This window comes from Callorhinchus milii, unplaced genomic scaffold (assembly GCF_018977255.1).
Source record: "Callorhinchus milii isolate IMCB2004 unplaced genomic scaffold, IMCB_Cmil_1.0 Scaffold9, whole genome shotgun sequence".
Classification (NCBI taxonomy): domain Eukaryota; kingdom Metazoa; phylum Chordata; class Chondrichthyes; order Chimaeriformes; family Callorhinchidae; genus Callorhinchus; species Callorhinchus milii.
Genome location: NW_024704750.1, coordinates 21,141,580 through 21,163,828, shown reverse-complemented (window position 1 = coordinate 21,163,828; position 22,249 = coordinate 21,141,580). Strand labels below are relative to the sequence as shown.

At 41.5% G+C, this 22,249-nt stretch overlaps 1 protein-coding gene across 4 annotated transcripts; it reads right to left on the bottom strand.

Moving 5' to 3' along the window:
• Positions 1-26: 26 nt before the first annotated feature.
• Positions 27-21,850, bottom strand: entpd5a (ectonucleoside triphosphate diphosphohydrolase 5a). 4 transcript variants are annotated; one of them, XM_007906029.2, is made up of 14 exons: positions 21,789-21,850; positions 10,267-10,540; positions 9,111-9,190; positions 8,534-8,677; positions 8,032-8,107; positions 6,749-6,784; positions 5,871-5,959; positions 5,570-5,649; positions 4,293-4,354; positions 3,182-3,283; positions 2,174-2,314; positions 2,015-2,071; positions 1,120-1,235; positions 27-352 (listed from the first exon to the last, which is right to left on the bottom strand). In XM_007906029.2, exons 2-14 carry the CDS (start codon positions 10,481-10,483, stop codon positions 263-265), a joined length of 1,290 nt encoding a protein of 429 aa, XP_007904220.1. In that variant the 5' UTR covers positions 10,484-10,540; positions 21,789-21,850; the 3' UTR covers positions 27-262. The 4 variants fall into 4 exon arrangements, with proteins under 4 accessions (XP_007904220.1, XP_007904218.1, XP_007904221.1 ...); XM_007906027.2 differs by lacking the exon at positions 21,789-21,850 and adding an exon at positions 21,588-21,648; XM_007906030.2 differs by lacking the exon at positions 21,789-21,850 and adding an exon at positions 21,588-21,648 and having other exon boundaries at positions 3,182-3,280.
• Positions 21,851-22,249: the final 399 nt, after the last annotated feature.

Here is a 22,249-nt window from a genome sequence, read left to right as displayed (position 1 = left end):
TGATAGCTCTTTCAAAGACCGGCACACGCGTGATGGGCTGAATGGCCTTCTTCTATGCTGTAATATTCTATGATTCAAGATGGAAGATTGCTACTGGACAAATTATTGCATTTAATGGTTCTCTAATGTCCTCGAGTACAATCAACCTGTTTGCACTGGAGCTGGGAACTCTCAGCAGGTAGAGTTGCACTAATCCATCTTTCATTGTGTCACAATCAAGAGTGTTGTTACCCTTTAAAGTAATTGGCTTTTAGTTCAGGTTTCATTCTGGAGCAGTCCTCAGTGACTGGATGAGGTGGAATGCTGCTCCTAATGTCCAACTGGTTTCTATATTATTGACTTTCTTCTTTAGCTGTGAAACAAATGAGAACTGTGAGGATTGAGAAATACTGCCACAAAATGTAAATCCTAGCATGTGTTAATGCTTTCACTTAGAAAACACTTTTTAACCACCCTGTATAAAATCAAAGCTGAGCTAATTGATAGATAGAAATAATGTATTCTAAGTGGAATTCATTACTTCACCGCTGTCAAGCGCTCCCAGACACTGCCCGCGTGAGGGGTGCTCTATAAATGCAAGTTGCTGCTGTTGCCTTCTAGTATTAAGTGTGCCCTCCGAAAGGGCTAGGTTCTATATTTAGCAAGATATTGGCAATTTTTCTCTCCTGATAATTCAAGATCTCCCAAGCACAATGTGAGCCTTTTACAATTCCAATTATTAGGACCAAGGCACCATGTCCTGCTCTAATCTTGGGTGTATCAGACACGTCAATGTGGGTCGGGATTCTTCAAACTCAGCACTTGTTAATCCTGCAAGCCCAAACCAGAGCTGCTCGGATGCCCCAGGCTGGACAAGCAGTGTGAACACCACCAACAACTTACACTTGTAAAGCGCTTTCCACGTCGGGACAGGTGGAGGGCAGGGAGTGTGGGGGTAGAAGGGTGACTGAAGGCGCGGTCAAAGAGGAAGGTCTTGAGACTGGCCTTGAAGGAGGTATGAGGCGAAGGAACTAGGAAATGGGACGCTGATGACTGACCAATGGTGATCTACAGTTATTTGCAAGTTTATGTAGTTCCCTGCAACTTCTGGCACAAAAGCCAGAGCGATCATACCCTTACCTGTAACTCGGTGTGGTCGTAGAAGCCAAATCCCTCCTTGAGTAATGCAGTGATGTAGGTTAGATCCATGCATAGAAAGGGACTCCCTGTGTTTGTCTCCGTCAAGGCTTCGCACACTGAAGAGTTCATTATTAGGAGAGAGAGAGAAAAAAAGTTGAATTTTGTTTTCCTCAGATTAAAATGATTAAAAACAAATTACATTTGTATAGCGCCCTTCACGTCAGGAGGACGTTCCAAAGTGCTGGGACCTGTGTGCAGAAATTAGAATTATAGTTCCACTTTGTAAAGTATTTGAATGCAAAAAATCTAAACACTGCAGGTGCTGTTGGAAACTAAATTCTTTAAAATGACTTGCATACTAGAATATAACAAAACATATCTGTGTCCAGGTTGTATGGTTTTGCTGCAGGTTTCAAATCCAGAAGAGAAGCTTGGACTTCACATAGATAGTTCTCCTGTTGTGAGAGCACAAAGTGGCAGTATTGAGCCTTGCAGCGACGGCACTGTCACTAGTTTACAGGATTATTATGAAGTTTTATTGCTTCATTTGCCATTTTTAGACTCTGGGGCTATTACAGCCAAGTTTAATTATATTTGTGCTGAATTGGCTAACAACTTTGTTCCTCTATTTACTGCTCAGTAAACAGAGGCCGTGTGGATAAGGAAATTTGCTTAAGGTTATGCCCTGCCCGGGAATCGAATCCGAGTCCTCTCGCTCGCGAGGGGTGTACTCTAACCACTACGCTACAGGTCTCCAGATGACTCTCTTGATAGAGGACAGAGTTAAGCACAGGAAAAGGCCCAGTTTGCTTGCTGGTGAAGTTTTATCAGAGTTTTGGTGGGAGAGAGGTAGAACATTATACATAACTCATGAAGCATTAGGTTAAAAAAATACCTTTGTTGGCTTTCATTTCAAAATCTTTCACGAGTATAATGCCACCTTGATCACCGTCTAAAAGAGCAAAAGAGATTGAAACCTCTGGCTTTATTTAACACAACAACATCGAGACTAAAGGCAGGAAATAAAAATCCAAGTGTCTTAAATTGTACTCGCCAATCATTCCTGTGTCGACCGCTCGATCGTAGTAATAGGAAAAGGCGTAGAAAGTCCTGCTTCTGATTTCAGCAGGTTGATCAAGCTTTTCTCTGATCACCTTAAGTACTTCAGCATAGCAGGACTGGAACCCAGTAACTTCTGCGATCGCAAAGCACATTGATATAATTTTCACCCACAAAATATACAGTCGATTCACTTTACAGTATAATCTGTGAAGCGTTTTGAGACGTCAACAACATGATAAGGCACTATATCAAAAGCAAGGATTATAATTATTATTTATTATAATGCATTTGTCAAGAGGATAGAGTTCATTTTATTGCTGCATTCTCTTTCCCCCACCGCTCATGATTCACACTGGCCTCTGTTCCGTGGCTGAGAGCCCAACAGACACTGTATATAAATAGAGCCACACTAATGAGAATTAGCAGATAGTAATCTGAGCTCCTCCAATAGTTCATTGAGTAAATGCACTAGCTTGTCTAGTACTAGGTTCTACAGACCAGAAAGGGGGCAGCTTTGATTAGTGTAATATACTCTTAACCAAGTGGAAAATTCCATCTTTTCAAATTGTGCTATGGGATCTTTAACTGCAATATAAAGAAAACGCAAACACAATCTTGGTTCAATGTCTCATCTGATGAATGGCACTTATGGATTTGCAGCCCTCCCTCAGTACCACACTGCAGTGTCAGCCTAGACTTTGAGCTCCTGTATTTAATATGTTCTGACCCCGAGGCAAACATGCTGCAGACTGAGTCAAGCTGACGTAGACATATATGATCAGCGTTCCTGTGTGACATAGTCCTGGTTACCTAAAAGGAGTTGCCCTTTGTGACTCAGGGTCTCTATGAAGAAATCCAGTTAATGAATAGCCACAATTGGTTATTATTGCCACACAGATCTTGCTCAGTCAGTGAGCTTCATTTGAACTATTTGCCATGAAACACATTTTCACAATGTGGACAATGCTGGCAACCAAGCAGAATACTAATGTTTCCCTACCTTCTGCCATTCCGCCATACTTATAGTTGATACCACCAAATTTCCATTCAGCCTTCAAAGATGGTGGTAAACATGAGCTCCTGTACATCCTGCTTTCATCTGCTGGAACCAAAGAGGGCAAAATACATAGGATGCAACAAAAGACGTAAACTCATCAATAACTAAATCTTAGATTTATATTACAGACCAGACTTTTAACCCAAATATGCAGTCGGAGATCAAATTATTTTGTTCTATGATCACATTTAAAAAACAAAAAGTGATTGTAGTTTTCACAGGCTCAGGGAAAACAATCTTAAGGCAAGTCAGCGATACCAGCTATTGCCCAGAGCCATGTTCACATGTGGCACAGTTGCAAGGCTCTGGGGAATTCATTACAAGAGGTGTCTTTTGTCAACATCTTCAGATCTCTCATTTGCCTGCTCTTTTGAGCACCAGTTGAACAAGTTTCCTTACTTCACACGCCTGTCTACCTAGCAGAAAGTAGGAACCCGGTTGTTAGTCGATTGGCAGATTGCTTTTCAGGGGGTAATAAATTCTTAAAATTATTTTTTTTTAAAAAGTGTGGTCACTCAATCCAGGACTGGTTGTGGGTCACTGCTGTGTGCAATTGGCTGCCGTGTTTCGCCCACAAAATATACAGTTAATTCACTTACCAGTATATTCTGTGAAGATGTGATATAGTAATAATAATACTTGCTTTGATATTGCAAGGATTATTATAATTATTTGTCAACGATTCAAAACCAAGTTTCGCTGTCTCAGTTTTCAGTGGCATTTGTACAGCATGCACTGTAGTGGCTGAGTTGAAAACACCTACACTGGCGATGCCAACACTGCCAACACCATCAACAGTAAAATCCGAGTATAAATAGAGTATTAAAGTTTTCTAAACTCAGCGATTTAAAATCAGTACAAACTACTGGCTTCTTCCTGAAGCCTTTTCAATAGTGGGACACAACTTGCCCACTTTATCTGGATTCTGAACTGATTGAGCAGTAAATATCAGAAAGAATGATGTAGGTGAGACTAGTGGAGCTGAAAGCTGGAGCAGCTTGAACTACAACTCAAGACAAAACCTAAGCTGTACACAAAAACATGATCACTTTACCTTTCCCTCCCAAGGCTCCAAGTATAGCCAGCCGTGCAGCTTTCAGTCCGAAACCTAGGTAACTAAAACAAGTTGTTTCACTGATTAGCTTGGATAGAGTTAGATCCACAATATCCCATTGATAAAGTTTATAACCCTGGATAGAATTGTAATTGGTATAATTGCAATTGGCTGCCACAAGAATCAAATGCAAGGATTATTCTACTTGTAATAAAAACAAAAAAGTGAGACACACAAAATCCTTTGGATAATTCCTGAAATAACAATTGAAACCACAGGATCAAGTTGTACCATCGAAAGATTTATCTGTACTCAGACTGTAAGGCTCCCATTCAAGATCACATTAATAATAATATTTGCATTTGTTATAGCGTCTTTCACACCGGGAAAGTGCTTCACCGGATTTTCAGTAAAGTTTAATGACTATATTCCGTATGCAAACACAGCAGCCAATTTTACTGCATGGCAAGGTCCCACAAAAAGGTATCGAGCGAATGACCAGTTTTATTTTGGGTATTGTTAGCCAGGGCACGGAGTTCAAGAAACTCCACTTGAACAGGTAGTCAGGCTCTTAGTTTAACATTTCATCCAAAGAAGGCTCTTCCAACAATACAGCGCACCCCAGCACTGATCTGGAGTGTCAGCCTAGATTATATGAGTTCAAGGATTGCTACCAATTTGGGGTTAAGAAGAGGTGAAATTTATTACTTTGGCAACATTTCACTTCGATCAAAGTCTGTATGTGCTGCTGAAGGGATTTCTTTCCTATTTAATAGATAGGCCTTTTTCTTCTGGCGTGGGAGTAACTGGCCATTCGATAACATTTGTCAAAGAAGCTTTTATTTACACAATTTCCAAAGAGTAAATGGAACTACATGAACTAAGCTTTGTGACTGGGACAAAAACAGTTACAAGAACAAATTATAGTCCCAGCGTTTGGATATTTAGAAAATGTTGAAGGGGTTGATTTAGGAAACCGTTTATACATCTAGATCTCAAGATACAATGACAAATTACATTTACACAGCACAATTCTTGTCGGGAGGACGTCCCAAGGCACTGGACAGTCAGGGATTTGGACCTGAGCTGGGGGTGGGGATCAGGAGGGTTGGAGGGCAGAGAGGCGAAGGCACAGTCAAAGAGAAGGGTTTTTGACAGTTCATTTACACAGCAATAGCTAGAACAAACTGCAAAGCTTTCTACTATTAATTGGTAAATATCAGTTAGTACCGTAATTGCCACATGGTTATCAGAAGGCGACCATTTGTAAAACGTACCTATGGGTGTACAATTTGTAAGAACGATTGAACATCTCAAAGGGACTGATGTATTTTTCAGATGCAGCTTTAAGTGTACTCTGTAAGACAGTAATAATAATAGCATTTGTTATAGCGCCTTATTACGTCTTCGAGACGCCTCAAAGCGCTTCACAGAATATACTGTCGTTGGTGGGCGAACGATTCAAGAAGCAATGTGCCAACTCAACACCTTCACAATCGAATGGCGAGAGAAGAGAAAGATTGAAATAAAATCAGACTTATTCTCTGCCATTATTTCTTATCCCATTTATTTTCTTACCTCAGCCTGCGGAAGGAATGTGATCTGTGTGGAAGCTCCCCCTAGGTCAAGGATTCCCACAGTGCGCTGATTTTGATCATACAACTGACCTGGAAATCACATTAAAACAAAAAGTCAAATGGATGGTCTCATACTGCTAAAAATCGGTCTTGCAATATACCTCCCCTGAATACAAAGCCCAAAGAACCCACTCCTGTCTGATGGACTTAATAAAGAAATAACGGCCAAATTCATCCGAATCACCCAATTTTGTAAACCTTCTATAGTGCCCTGACACTGCTCAATTTTCCACTTCTTTGTAATAGATCTTTCAGGTTTGCCATGAATAACTACAATTAATAGCAGTAATAATATATTATAATAATAATCCTTGCATTTGATGTAGCGCCTTATCACATCTTCGAGACATCTCAAAGCACTTCACAGAATATACTGTAAAGTGAATTAGAACTGGGAGTGCGAGAGGAGTGAAGTCAATGCGCTATTACTGCTTTTTGGGTCTGACTGAGGACATTGGATGAACAACAAGCAATAGATTATGAACCAATGTCAAACCAGTGGCAAGTCTATTTTACTTGTAATAAGATACTCGACTGCCTGCACATGTAGTGTGACTAAATCACTGAAGTTTTATTAAAAGTTTTCAGTTTTAACTAGCAACACAAACGAGGTATTGATTGGTGTAGCTTCAGGGAACATGACTTTCTGTACAGCAAGCTACCCTAAACACAATCAGGTCGGGGAATAGAAATTGAATGTACTTTTGAGTTTTGTAAGGAATTAAAATATATAGCTAAACATGTATAGCAGCCAAAGCAGGAGTAAAGGGACAGGATAAAGGTGAATGAAGAATCATATGTACACATACAATCACATACCTGTCAAGAAGTTTATTGTGACCCAGGCTAAAATTCCTGCAGACAAAATGCAACCGTGGATTAATGGACTATACAGAGATGTTAAATGAAACCCAAGAGTAAAAGTACCAGTTCAATGTGCTGCCAACTTGAAAGAATTGGAGCAAAGATGGATGACTGTCTTGACTGTTCATTTGTTAGGCATGTGGCCATTGCAATCCTTGATCTCAAACTTCAGTTACACAGCTTTAGCATTGAATTCATGTAAATTGTGCAATACAGCTCTAGCACAAGAGGCTTCTCTCCCACCGTGCTTGACCCATTGTTTAGGTTTTCCTTCAGGCCCCACATTAGCTAGCTTTCATTTAGCTTGTGCTTCCTGGTTCTCCTCTCTATACTCAACCCACCGATTACTCTTACTAAAATAACACTTGGATCATACCTTCCTCCTTCAAACATAAGTTCTTTCCCTTCATTAAGGACAAATTTAAATCCTATGACTTCTTCTGACAACCTGCTGTTCTGAATCTGGAAATACTTTGGCTTTGAAAGGTAGGGAGTGAGTTCAGGAAAGAACAGACATTGAGACAACTGAAGGATTTCTGTGATCCCAGAGATACAGCATCTCAAGGTCACAATAACCACAGTGTACTATTTACTTCCAAGTCTCTGAGAGATAAAAATCTGTCAGCGTCTGTGCCTAAAAGCACACACACACACACACACAGTGCCTTGGTTGCCAGCAACCAGCCCTTTTTTTGTCTGCTTTAGGCAAGCTCTCAGACATCCTTACATGTCAGCAATGCTATTTTCACGTCACTATAACCTATATAAACCTTTCCGCAGAGATGGGAGAGGCTAGTGCAGGACAAAATAATAATAATAATAATAATAATAATCCTTGCATTTGATATAGCGCTTTTCACGTCGGGAGGATGTCCCAAAGCGCTTCACAGAAGACACTGTAAAGTGAATTGACTGCATATTTGTGGGTGAACGCGGCAGCCAATTGCGCACAGCAATGTCCCACAAACAGTCGTGGATTGAAGTGACCAATTTATTATTATTATTTCCCATTTTATACATTCTACTAAGTGTAATTAGAGTCTCTGGATTACTGTCCTCCACGATACTCAGAAGGATTACCTGGCTGTTTGTCCAATACCCTGTGTTATTATCAGACCGATATGCGCCGGCTACAGAATTCAAAGTATCATACAATGCAGAACGAAATGGCTTGTACCATCACCAAGTACTCTCAAACTCATCAAGACCTGAAAGACAGAAGTGATATCAGGACTAACCTTCATATGTCCCATTCATTATACTGACACATTCATCTGGTACTAGGAAAGGGGATTCCTCAAATAGTTCTTGGACCTATATTGAGAAAACAAATATATTCACCCAAAGAATGAATCAATCAGGATGCCAAATCAGCTGAAGCTGATGAATGAACAGTCCTAGGTGTCATTGAACTGACAGAGGTGTGCAGAGATTATAAAAAGAATCTTCCATGATAAGTAATTTAACTCACAAATGCTCAAAGAGGGTATATAATAATACATTAATTTGACACAGCGCCTTATCACGTCGGATTGAGATGTCTCAAAGAATATTCTTTACAGAATATGCTGTAAAGTGAATTTATATATTTAAATTTATATATTTAAAAAATCTACTTATTGAACTCCAGTTCTGTATGTGGATGATCCAGAATGTATCTAGTTTGCTTTAATCATTAATAAGTACAGTAACACAGCAACAATTCTACTCGAGTGTTTTAAGGAGGTTGAAAGTCTGTACCTCCGACAGCAAAGCTTGTGCTTTCTGCTCAGGGAGCAGCCGCAGTCCTGCGGTGGCTTTTAACACCACAGGTGTAGAACTCCAGTGAGTTGAAGGTATCGTCTGCTTTGCCATATCCAATAGTCCACGTACAGTCTCAGCACCCTACAGCATAAATTACAGACTTCAGCTCAAAAAACACTTTAAGTCCTTGTGATGCCTCAAACTACACAGAAGAGACTGAATTTACCATGTGGGTTTTATTGGGTGCAAACCAATATTCTAATGCACTGTACCACAACACGTTAAGAACATGGAAACAGGAGTAGGCCATTCAGCCCCTCAAGCCTGTTCTGGCATTCTAGAAGATCATAGCTGATCTGTACCTCAACTACAATTACCACCATATCCCTTCATACCTTTACTTAACAAATATCTATCCACCTCAGTCTTAAAAATTTAAATGGATCCAGCAATCCACAGCCTATTTTTTTTAAAAAAAAGAGCAGCAACACTTCTCTTTAAACAGTAAGAATCTCTCTGACAAGTTTCTTTCGCTGCATAATACAATTCACCCAAGAAGAAATGTTGTACTCACCTGCTCAGGTTGATCTACATAAGCAGACAGACCAGGCTTAACAGACTCAAAGATTTCATTGTCCAAATGAGGGGGCTCTGCTGTTTTTAAAAATAATTAAAACTATGTTATTTAATTACTTGAAAACACCACACACTTCACAGCTCATCATTGACAACAATTTTGCAGTCATTGGCTGGACAGACAGCATTTGCAGAAAATGAGTATAGGAGCTACACTTATAAACCTAATAATAATAATAACCCTTGCATTTGATAGAGGGCTTTTCACGTCTTCTAGACGTCTCAAAGCGCTTCACAGAATATAGTGTAAAGTGAGTTGGCTGTATATTTGTGGGCGAAACCCGGCAGCCAATTGCACACAGCAGTGTCCCAAAAACAGTCGTGGATTGAAGTGACCAATTTATTATTGTTTTTTTTTCTTGAGGGATTATTATTATGCGTGCAGAGTAAGGAAACTTTGCCCAAGGTTCCGCCCTGCCGGGAATCGAACCCAGGTCTCTCGTTTTAGAGGCGAGTGATCTAACCACCGAGCTAAATTCCTCAGGGTGCCACTTTGGCAGTGGAAAGACATCATTATGGCAACAGATACCCGGCTCAATCACAACTCCTCATTAGGTGACAAAAATACTACTTGTTCTTTATAAAGCTGATAAGAGCTTTCGAACCGGTTAAAGTATCAAAAGGTATGAAGTGAAGAGAATGGGGGAAAGCAAGAGAAAGCAAAATTAATTTGCAATTGACATGGAGCCAGTCACTGACATTTCCCACAAGTCTTCTTAGTGTCCATTATAAGAATAATTAATGATAATCGCATTTGATATCGCTCCTTATCATATCGTCAAATTGTGTCAAAGTTGCTTCATAGGATTTTACTGTTTAGTGTAGTGCCTTTGCATTTGTAGGCAAATGTGACAGGAGACTTGCACACAGTGATGTTCCACAAACAGTTATGAAATGAATGACTAATTTAATTTAAACATTTACATGACAGATGTGAAAGAAATGGGACCCAGCTCCACAACCTGCACAAAAGGCAAGCGGCATATCTATTCCACATGGTGATTGGTACAGAGACACGCAATTGAGCTGCAGGATACAACAACACAAAAGAAGCAACGAGGCCTGATGCACAAATACAAGCAGATCAGACTCACCAGAAGATTTTTGCATGAAAGTATAAATGTGGATGCGTGTCCCGGTGCTTCCAGCATCGAACATAATCCCATAAAAAATATTGGATATATTTAGTGATGTTGATCTTGAAGGCAAGAGCTCTTCATTTCCAATTCCATACTGTGGGCTGAAAACGTCGACTTCCGACACTGTGCTGCAAACCAGGGAGGCCAGGATCAGGCTCCTTAAAGACTCCATCTTTTTAAGGAAGAGGAAATGATTGCATGCAAGTGCCTCTCATGGAATTTGATGCACCTGAGAAAAAAAGTTTTGGAAATGGTTTTGTTGTGACATCAGGAAAGTACAGCTGGAAAAGAGCATTGCAGTCCATTTGGCTCATTCCAAACACTTAAATAATAGTGTTACAGAATGCAGTAAAAATACAGAAAACAATCATACCCACAAAGGGGTGCAATGAGAAAAGGCCATTCGGCCATCAAGCTCAAAACCTACACTAGCGTAAAGTTAAACCGACTGACTCAAGACAACTTTGGAGACAGATACTCCATGATCTTCAGCAAAACCTCCAGAAGATTCAAACTATCCCCGTTATTCAAAGTAAACCTCCTTCCCTTCAGGACAACACTTTCCCCACTCCAGCTGAAATCATCATGAAATATTTTGTTCATCTCAGATTGCGTCTAGCCCTGTATCTTAGTCAGTCCACCATCAAGATTACTACTATATTAAATAATTATTTCTACTAAATCGAGAGAGAGGTAAGATCACAATTTTATACAGTCCAAAAAGATAAGCATTGCAGATCCAAAATACATGTCCTTGTGAGGCTCAACCAGCCAAAATATAAAACATGCCGAGATAACGTAGTTATTTGTTTGCCTGTGAAGTCAGTTGAAAAGTCTATAAGTTTAAATTCCAACGTAAAATAAAAGTCTAGAAAACGAAGAAAGTACAATAATGGAGGAAAATGTGTGGTTGAAAAGTAAATAAGAAAGGGAGAAAGGTCAGGTCTAGATACATACTGACATAATGAGGGTAGATGGAATGCTGAAATTCACTGACACAGGATTATATCAGTAAACTTGCCTAACTTTGCTATTAGGCCAGAGGTGAAGAATGTTTGAAATCAGGATGGCAATGACTGCGCTAAAATTTGAACTGAAGTAGGGAAGTAACATTAAAATAATCGATTCTGATTCTTAAACCTTCTGGAGCAGATGATATAACCGACTTTGTGAAGAAACGTTTTCTGATCTCACTTCCAATTATCCTAGCTCTAGTCTTAACATGATGATCCCTTGTTTCGGATCCCTCTACCCATGAAATTGCTACTTTGAATCCTAAAATAAAGTGCCAGAATAAACATTAGAAAATGTACAAACCACATCCACGGGATAGAACATATAGATATTTTCTGCAAACAAAATACTGTATTGCGTGCTATGAAAAGGATTATTCGAGTTTGAACATCCGCTCCAATGCACCCAAACAAAAGATTCTGGCTATATCATAATTTTTTGCCGTGTCCAGTGAGGCGTTAAAGTCAAGTTTAAATCTGCCTTTTTCACATTTTCAGCTCATGCAGTGGAATGTAATGAAATAACAACTTGTCCTGTCCTCCCAACGTGAAAGGCACTATGCAAATATGATTTGTTGATGATGATCGCAGAAGGTTTACAGTTCCAGCTGTTTATTCAGTTCACATTCTACAGTGTGGATTACATGCAGAGCCTTGCCGTGCAGAAAACTCGCAAACTAAATCTAAATCGTTATTAAGCAAACTGACTGCTTTTGTGGCTGAGATCAATTTGAACATAAATGAAAGATCCAAACACAAGCTGGATCTCTTCAGATAATACAATTAACAAAATAGGAATTTCTTCCCACACAGTAGTGCTCACAATCTGTCTGCAGGTGACATGTCCTTAGTCTCGCACTTCCATGAGCATAATATTTCCAAGAACTTGAAGGTAGAGACAAGCAGATTAAAATCAAATAAATGAAGCAGAACAAAATTTACGTGGGAGGCAAAAGGAGTTAAGTAACACTTGCAAAATACATCTTAGCCGGTTCCACACAAATGTATAATAATCCTTGCATTTGATACAACAACTTGGATTTATATAGTGCCCTCCACGCCGGACGGCGTCTCAGAGCGCTTTACAGTAATGGATCCCGGGACCGAGCCGGCGGGGGGAAGGAAGGTGACCAAAGGCGCGGTCGAAAAGAAAGGTCTTCAGCAGAGACCTGAAAATAGGAAGGGAGGGAGCGAGACGAAGGGAGTGAGGAAGGGAGTTCCAGAGCCTCGGGGCATAGTGGCTAAAGGCACGACTACCGAGGGTGGAGTGGAGGACTCGGGACGAGGAGGAGGCCAGACCCGGAGGAATGAAGGCAACGGGTACTGTTTTGAGGAGAGAGGAGGTCAGAGAGGTCGGGGGGTGCAGAGGAGCGCAAGGACTTGAATACAAGGATGAGGATCTTGAAATCGATCCTCTCTGGGATAGGCAGCCAGTGCAGTCTGGCCAGGACTGGGGGGATCAGGGAGCGGAGTTTTGTGCGGGTGAGAATGCGGGCGGCAGAGTTTTGAATGATTTGGATTTCATGGATGGTAGTGGATGGGAGACCGGCATGTCTTCTAGATGTCTCAAAGCGCTTCACAGAGAACATGCCAACAACATTGAAAGTAGACACATATCTGAAGGATGTTTTGAGGAATTTGGCTTCACAAAAAAGTAATGCATATTGTAATGAATAACTGTTATTCTGAATCAACAGCATGTTTAAACCCAGATTGGTTTATCATTATTATATATAGTTTATCATTATAGTTTAAAAGTTCAACTTTTATGTCTATCAACTGTAAATTCACTCCAGTGAGTTTTACTTAAAAGGTAGAGTTAGCCGATGAAGTCAGAGATTCAGTTGGACCTCAGTGTGCAGTGCAACTTAATCTTTGCGTAAATCCATCTAATATTGCATTTGGGAAAGCTGGTATTGAGTTACAAGCTGCAGTTCAAATCGTGTGGTTCCAAATACCTACATAATCTACCTATTGAATTACAGTCTTAAATTCGCACCAGCTGTTTGTCATACAGTGGGGAGTTTGACTGTTCCTATTGAGGATTGAGGACATCAGGTCACCACTCCCCTTAGATATTCCACTGTCGCTGCCAGACAATATCAGCCTTTTGCGCTCCACCCGCTTAATATTAGCTTTTCTTCCCCCCGTTGTCGTCCCCCGTCCCCTCATCACACAGTGCTGGAGCTCTTCTCCCTCCCACCGCTCCACAGTCCAGGCTCCCTCCATAGTTTTATTCAATATATCTGCTGAATAAGGGTTAAAGCTGAGTTAAACTTTTCTTGGTTTGGCTCAAGGTCTAGTTGGCAGTCTGCCCACCGGAGAAGAATCTGACTACGCGGACTGAACTCTCAGGTTCAAACTGGTGCTGAACACAGTGAACATAAACCCCTCAATGGTCCCACTGTCTATGCAATATCTCCATCTTATTTAGAGGGCAAAGTTCAAACTGCTGTACAATTCCTTTAAGAACTGAGTGTGTATTCATTGTGAACCACACACGCAATCAACAGCTGCAAATTTTTTTTTGTAAACCACGTACTAATGAATGCTCACAAGCTCAATTTTGTTTAGTCAGATGGGTGTCTGACACATGTAGAAACCCATCACCATGCTTAACAGTATTCAAACTAAAAAAAGCTGAGATTTCCATGCATCCCACCTCCACATGGAAATCCCATAAATTGTTGGAATGGAATATGCACACTCTCCCTGGAGGGACATATCCTGCTTACCTAATTCCGGAAAGTACTAGGTGCAGGTTGACAAGAGCCAAGGCTTGGGGACCCCACAGTGTGCTTTGGGGTACTGCTGGAGTCTTACCAGCTAAAACCGCATAGACTGCCATCTATATTGCTGTCCGGCCCATCAGATGGTACTTTTGAATGGGGCCAATGGACATTATCTAAACAATGCAGACGAGGAATAAAAAAATCCCGCTGTTTGTCCAGCTCGGACCACCCTACCCATAGGGCTTTGGTTTGTAGGGTTAACAGGAGTTGAGTGGGATGACTCCCTGACCCCAGTCTGCCTTCCAGGTCCTGCCGATAAGCCAGGCTGGCTTGCTGTCATCAGCAGTGTCCCAGAATACTGCGGATCCACCTGTCTCCGGAACCAGACTAGCAAAACCACCACAGAGGGCTGGCTCGATTCCGACATTTCATTGTCAGACATGGATCAATACAGTATTAACCACAGGAATAATAAGGGAAACTGGAATAGACCATCTAAGCAATCTTTCCGTACAATTTCCCACAATTTGTCTACAACATACACAGTCATTACATATCTTGTGAAGCACTTGAGACGTCCTCCCAACATGAAAGGCACGGTAACAAATAAGGATTATAATTACTTCCACGGGTCAATTTACCTTCCCACATCAAGTACAAAATTATGTTTTAAAAAGGCCAATATGAATTTCTGTACTGTTTATGCAAGCAACATTCATTTATGAAACAAGATTTTTTTTTGGAAGGCTAACTTAAACCAACTAATGCTCCAGAAAAACATTGATCCCAGTTTGCTGTACTATACTGATTAATTTGTGGCATAGACGAAGAGTATTCCAGAGTTTCAGTGGCATTGACCCTATTATTTTTGACATTGACATTGACCTGACATTGCCCCTTCTGTTTTTAATATATTCAAAAGTACAGAACAGTAACTTGTACAATTACAGTAACACTGCAGTGTGTTCACTTTCACTTGATTGTTTTTTACATCGATAGTTAAATTAACTTTTGTTCCCAATAATCTTTCCCTTTTCAATAATCTTTCTTGTTCAATAAACAAATAGTTGGAAATGAAATAACTGCATGATTAAGTGGCAAACTATTCACACTGATAGTTAAACATCAGAATGAGTCAGAATGAAAGACATAATGATGATAATCCTTGCATTTGATACAGCGTCTTATCACATCTTTGAAACATCTCAAAACGCTTCACAGAATATACTGTAAAGTGAATTGACTGCATTTCGTGGACGAAACACAGCAATCAATTGTGCAACTTGTCATCACCTACCACCAATAAGCTAATGAATAATATCACTTTTTCAATGCCAACTGAAGTTGCAATCCAGTTGCAATTTGTTTTGAATGCTCGCATAGCAAGAAGTCTTATCTAATGCAACCATAAACCATTCCCGCAGCCGGTACAGAGCACTGTGAGAGATGAGTTAAGATAAAAGCAAGTTCCCACTGTCCCATAATGTACTCACAGTTCCACTATAGGAATAAGAAACGGGTCTTAAAATCAAACTGTTCTGGTAGCTCGTGTTATTCAAGGCCACTCTCAAGTATAACATTGATTATTCCACATTACACAGCTGAGCAGCCAGCTGGTAGTAACACAGTGCTTCTACTGTTGGGATACAAGTGCAAAGATAACATGAGTAACATCAAACACAGAGAAGGAAGAGAAAGAAATGGATAACTTAAGCAAGTGTACCCATTTCTCCTTTGAATCTCCAACAAGCTCTAACACGGGGGATTGTGTCATTGACTTTCCACCTTAATGGAAAAATCTAATCTAATACTTAGACCTCTTAACTCTCTTACCACCAAAGCTGTATATATATATACACATATGTAAATAACGAGATCACATTGTACCTTATAGATCTTGCAGACACAGCTGAGAATATCGGTTTAGCTTTAATTCTGTTTTGCCTTTGGTCCGTTGAAAACTAAATTGAAATTTACAAGTACTCATATGTATATACTATGTAAGTACTATGCGTCATTGAAATACGATAGCCAACAAGTGGTTTCCTAAATAACCATATGATTTAATAGGTCGCCTTTTATATACGGGTGATAAATGCCACATTCAATGTCACAATTATCACTGGTAATAATGATAAAAGTGTCATTCTTTCCACTTCTGGTGACATCATAGTTGATACCCGGCCACAGGTGAACAACCTCAAACCCCCCCCTCCACCCCCCACTTGTGCAAATAGTTGGGCCCAAAACTGCTTGTGACAGTCACCAAACTAGTCACTCATTGCCTTTGAACCTGCCTCCCAGTGGGAACCCAGAGCTGTTTTTTAGAATACCGTTCCACCATTGGTGGCTGCGCTTTCAGCCACGGAAACTTTGGAATACTCTTCGTCTATCCCTCCGCCTTGCTGTTCCCTTCCCCATCTTCAGGTCAAGTCTGAAGTCCTTCCTAATCGACCATATCTACGGTCACTTCCCCCTGGCTTGGGATTGTGCTCCGCCATTGTCAAACGCTCTGGGGCACTACCCTGCATGAGGGGCACTATATAAATGCAACTTGTTGTTGTTGATGATGTAACTTAACATTAAAAAGTTCAAAGGCTGTTGCAAGGGCTTCATGGCCAACCATGAAGTAGAACAAGCATTGATAATAATAATCCTTGCATTTGATATAGCGCCCTATCAAATCGTCGAAACGTCTCAAAGCGCTTCACAGATTTTACTATCAAGTGAATTGACTGTATATTTTGTGGGCGAAACGTGGCAGCCAATTGCACAGAGCAATGTCCCATAAACAGTCAGGGATTTAGTGGCCAAATTACCATTATTAATTTTGGGGGGAAGGGATTATTACTCCTGGAAAGCAATCTGCCAATCAAACATTATAATGGAAATAAAAATATTAGTTACTGTGAGGGGAAGATAGCAGCAGTAATCAGTAATGTCACCTGCAATTCATCAATATTCGAAACTCTTGCTTAAGATGATGGTCTGTGCACATTCCAAATCACATCATCAGAATAAAACACGTCAAACGGGAAAGACAGTTGAGTCCATTCCTTGCACAGACCATGTACATAGGTACACAATTATGGACTCTGTCCAACTTGCGCAATCTCCCAATGAGAAATAAATAAATACCACCCCGCTAACATTTTTAAAATAAAGCTCGACTTATTTCATCATTATTAATCTGCAGATTCGACATTTCTGTTTCTGCCAGCGCACGATTACATTCCAATGACAATTTAATCCTTTCTGTCAATATGTCAATTCTTACCCTCCATACCGTTCACCCTCACTCTTAACGAGGAAGTGATTCAAACACAAAAAGTTATAATCAACACAATCGCTTTGATTTGCATTACTTCGCCTGTGGTTATTTAGAAGTATTGATATACTTTGGCAGAGTGAAATGTGAGGCAAGTTTCTTTGCTCCACACGCCTCTGTTTACCTACTGGTTGTTAGTCGATTGGCGGTCGCTTTCCAGGGCTAATAAGTCCTTCAAAAAGTAAAATAATAATAATTTGGTCACTCAATCCACGATTGTTTGTGGGACACTGCTGTGCACATTTGGCTACCACGTTTCGCCCACGAAATATAGTCAATTCAATTTATAGTATATTCTGTGAAGCGTTTTGAGACGTCTCAAAGACTTGATAAGGCGCTATATCAAATGCAAGGATTATTATTATATACGCATAAATTTATCAATACGCTATAATAATAATCCTTGCATTTGATATAGTACTTTTCACGTCTTCTAGACTTCTCAAGTGAATTGACTGTATATTGTGTGGGCGAACGCGGCAGCCAATTGCACACAGCAGTGTCCCACAAACAGTCGTGGATTGAAAATGACCAATTTATTATTGTGTTTTGTTTTGGAGGGATTATTATTAGGCTCTGTGTGGAGTAAGGAAACTTGCCCAAGGTTTCGCCCTACCGGGAATTGAACCCAGGTGTCTCGCTTGCAAGGCAAGTGCTCTAACCACTGAGCTACAGGACTCTGCATTGTGTTCATTGTACAAGTCCTACCTCTTAAAACATTGGCTTACAGGGTTGAGGCTATGTCTATACCTCACTCGTAAACAGTGCCCTGGATTACTGCACACCTATCGAGCTATGATAATTAGGTAAGGTATCTTCACCTCAACTGCTCAGAGATCCACTTTACACCCCACACCCCAAGATATTTTTCGACAATTTTAGAAATATTATCATTTGACATTGTAAAGTACACCCATCAAGATTCAGAACCAGAACCTTCTAATCTCAGATCCGATGCTGAAGCAAATGATAAGGTGATTTGTTTCCCTTCAGGTGAATACAAATGTTGGATAGAGATAACTATTATGAATTGTTTCTAAATGGCTCATTGAAGGAATGGGTTGAATAGTCATTTTCTCATTCTAATCTCTACTCTTTATTAATGTTTAACTCATACTCTCTACTTCTCTGCCCTGCTCACACTGAAACCTATATTACCTCTGCGTTTTTACAAAACCTCTCACTTCTCCAGTAAAATAAGGTTAACATTTGTACAGCTTTCTTTGTAACTAAGAACATAACTAAGCCTGTGTTCTGATATGACTCGACCACTTTTAAGAGCTATTGCCTCTTAGCAGTAATATACCCAATTGGGAAGAAAGGAGGGGGGTAGGTATGAGCAGAGAAACAAATTAATATCTCTCACACACACAACATAAATTGGAGTCACTAGCAGATACAGCAGTTGATCCCCAGTGTATTTACATAGCAGCTAATTCCCACAGCTTGCTCAGAGAGAAAGATGCGGCAGCAGATTTGTAAAATGCATTGCCTAGTATAAGCAATCTAGAATTTTAGGTTGCCTGAGCTGACCAAAGTGTTGACCAGAGGAAAATCACAAAGGTTCATAAACCTGTTTTCTTCAGAAAAAATGCAGCTGTGAACCGTGAAAGCATGTGTACAGAACACAAAGTTAACATCATCGCTGATAAGACATTGTTGTTGGTTTCAAAATGGACTTACTCAGACATTTTCAGACTTGTTTTAAACAAACTGCTGGTATCTTGATAAAGGCGAGGAGATGTTGATGATTATTGGATATTGGTAACAGGAGGAAACAGTTAACAAAAGGATGATTTTATAGAGCTGATGGCCTTTACAAGGTCAATGTGCTTGAAGGAAAGGCACAGAGCTGAGTTTGAAAAGGAGCAGAGCTGAGTTTTGGAAATGGAGTACCAGTGAATAATATCGAGAAAAAGAGGGATAGACTACAATCAACATGGATTAACAAGGCAAGTCCTCATCAAAGCCACTTATTTAGTCTGATCAATTCATTGCAGTGAACTTTACTAACCTGTCATAAGCATTAATTTGATAAACATATAAGCTTTGATATGCATTACTTAACTAATTTGTATTAATAAGTATTAGTTGATTGAAGAATTTGTATCGGTTCTTACCGGTCATGAATTTATTTAATCCTTACACTACTGTGCATCTCCATGAATAGGACATTTAAAAGGAGCAAGCTTTTTTAAATGCGATATTGACTAGGAAATACTGCACTCTTACCTGCTGTCTTTCCTAGGTTCTGATTTTAACAAAAGTTAAGAAAATATAAGAAGTATTATTAGACAGGGATCAAAGGTATCGTTCCTCAAAGGTTGGCAAACTCACAATGGGGTTCAGACCATATATAGGATCATAAGAACAGGTCAATCAGCCTCTCAAGCCTGTTCCACCATTATATCAGCTGGCTGATCTGTACCTCAACTTTGATTATATGCTCAGTGTGATACCTGGTCTGTGTTGCGTTAGCTAATCTAGTTAAAGCAAAGGGAGGAAAACCCACAACTGAAATAAGTCCTTCATCCCATGTTGGGGGAAAATAAAATCAGCTAATCAACCCTGGCCTTATTCTTGTGACCCCTCGATTGTATGACAGTCACTGCCAACTACGTAAGCTTTTCCCTGTTTGTAAACACAAAGCAATGATAGTATTTACGATCAAAATACCACGCGTAGTAGAACGACCAACAACTTGCATTTATATAGTGCCCTTGATGTGGGGTAACGTCCCGGAGAAACACCCTTCCGACCAGAAATAGCAGCAGCACAAAAAATCAGAGACAAAAAGAGGAAGGAGAACTGCCTTGTGAAAAATATCCCCAGTGTGGATAGGGAGAAAGTAAGCACTTAAATACAGGGAAGAGAAATTATTTTCCTTATACTAGAACTAACGCTTAAAGCATTGATACACTGTGAAACAATCCAAAACACTTTCCATAAGACTAAACGTTTACTCCTCTCTTCCTCTCCCCTACCCCCCACCCCCAGACAATAAAATCACACTGAAAAAGTGTGGTGATAGAGAAAAAGAAACAAAGAGAGAAAAAGAGAGATGGGAAGATAATAATAATAATAATCGATGGCGATTCATCGAGACATCTCAAAGCGCTTCACAGGATATATTGTAAAGTGGAGTGACTGTGTATTTTGTGATGAAATCAGCTCTCAAACTATACTGAATCAAACTCTCAACGAATAGCTTTTCTTATATATTGTTTTACCCATAAACTATACAAATCAATGCAAAATTTACAGTATATTCTGTGAAGTGCTTTGAGACCTCAACAACAACAACAACAACTTGGATCTATCTATATAGCGCCCTCCACGCCGGACGGCGTCTCAGAGCGCTTCACGGTAACGGATCCCGGGAGCGAGCCGGGGGGGGGAGGGGGAGGGGGGAGGGGAAAGGTGACCAAAGATGCGGTCGAAAAGAAAGGTCTTCAGCAGAGCCCTGAAAGTGGGAAGGGAGGGAGGGAGGGAGCGAGGAGGCGAAGGGAGTGAGGAAGGCAGTTCCAGAGCCTCGGGGGCGCGGTGGCTTGACGGCGCGGCGCATCAACGGTGTGATTGAGGCGCTGTGCCGAACGCGACAACAAAAAACAACAACAACACGTTAGATTCGCGCGGCGCCTTTCGGGTCGCGAGGACGTCCGAAGCCGCTGGACAGTCCGGGGTTCGGTCCCGAGCTGGAGGTCGGGATCAGGAAGGGTAGAGAGGGCGGGAGACGAGGGCAGGAGACTGAAGACGAGCGCTCGAAGGGGAAGGTCTTGAGAAACACAAGGATTATTATTATTATTATTATTATTATTATTATCATCATCGCCGCACAGCTTTCGAAACGGAGCATTCTTTGTCGCAGGAGGACGCGCAGGAGGTGAGAGACGAGAGAAACAGAAAAAAGAAAATCAAGACAAGTCCAGGGTGTGAGCCGCCGGTGCCCCTCTCCCCCTCACACACACACACACACACACATACACACACACCTGCCGCTCCGACACCGACCGGTGCTGACAGCCGAGGCCCCTCACTCCTTCCCGCCCTTTCACAGCTCGACGACAACCCTCACACCCCCAGTGACAGGAGAGTGGGAAGAAGGAGGAAGAGGAGGAGGAGAAAAATAAATGATTCCGTCTCCTCCTCCTCCTCCCGCCCCCTCCGGTAAATAAAGCGGAGTAAAACGCTTCATGTAGTTACCTGTAGTCCTTATAGCGACCCACACATGATGACTGACTGACTTGACAGACTTCCGAGCGCGAGGCGGGGTTTGCCGGGGAGGGGCGGGCGGGGGGGGTGGAAGGAAAACCGTTGGCACGCATGCGCACACGCCTCCGTCCGCGCCCCGCCCACCGCCGCCGCCGCCGCCGCGCGAGCGCCGAGGAAGCGCTCTCCACTCACAGAATTCTTTTCTCGACGCACGCACCGGCACCGGCACGCACGTCAACCGCCTCCTGCTGCCTGCCTGCCTGCGTGAGTGCGTGCGTGCGTGCGTCACCACAGCCCCGCCCTCCTCCTCCACCACCTCCACCGACGTCAACGTCACGGAGCCCGATCGCACCCCGCGCGCAGACGCCGCCGGGGGGGGGGGGGGGAGCAGCTCGGGTTTCTATAGCAACCGACCGATGCGCATTTAAAAAAATTAAGCCACCCGCCCCCCCCAAGCTCCCGCCCACCCGCGCAATGACCGGTAAAATCCCGCCCAATTAGGCGTGAATCCGCCCAACTTTGGGCGCCGCCTTTCCCCCACACCCCCACACACACACACGCGCGCGCGCGCGACAAGGCGTGGTGACGTTTTAGCGCTCTACGTCACGGAAAGTATGTGGTCATCCCGTGTCCATGGCAACGGCGAGGACGCC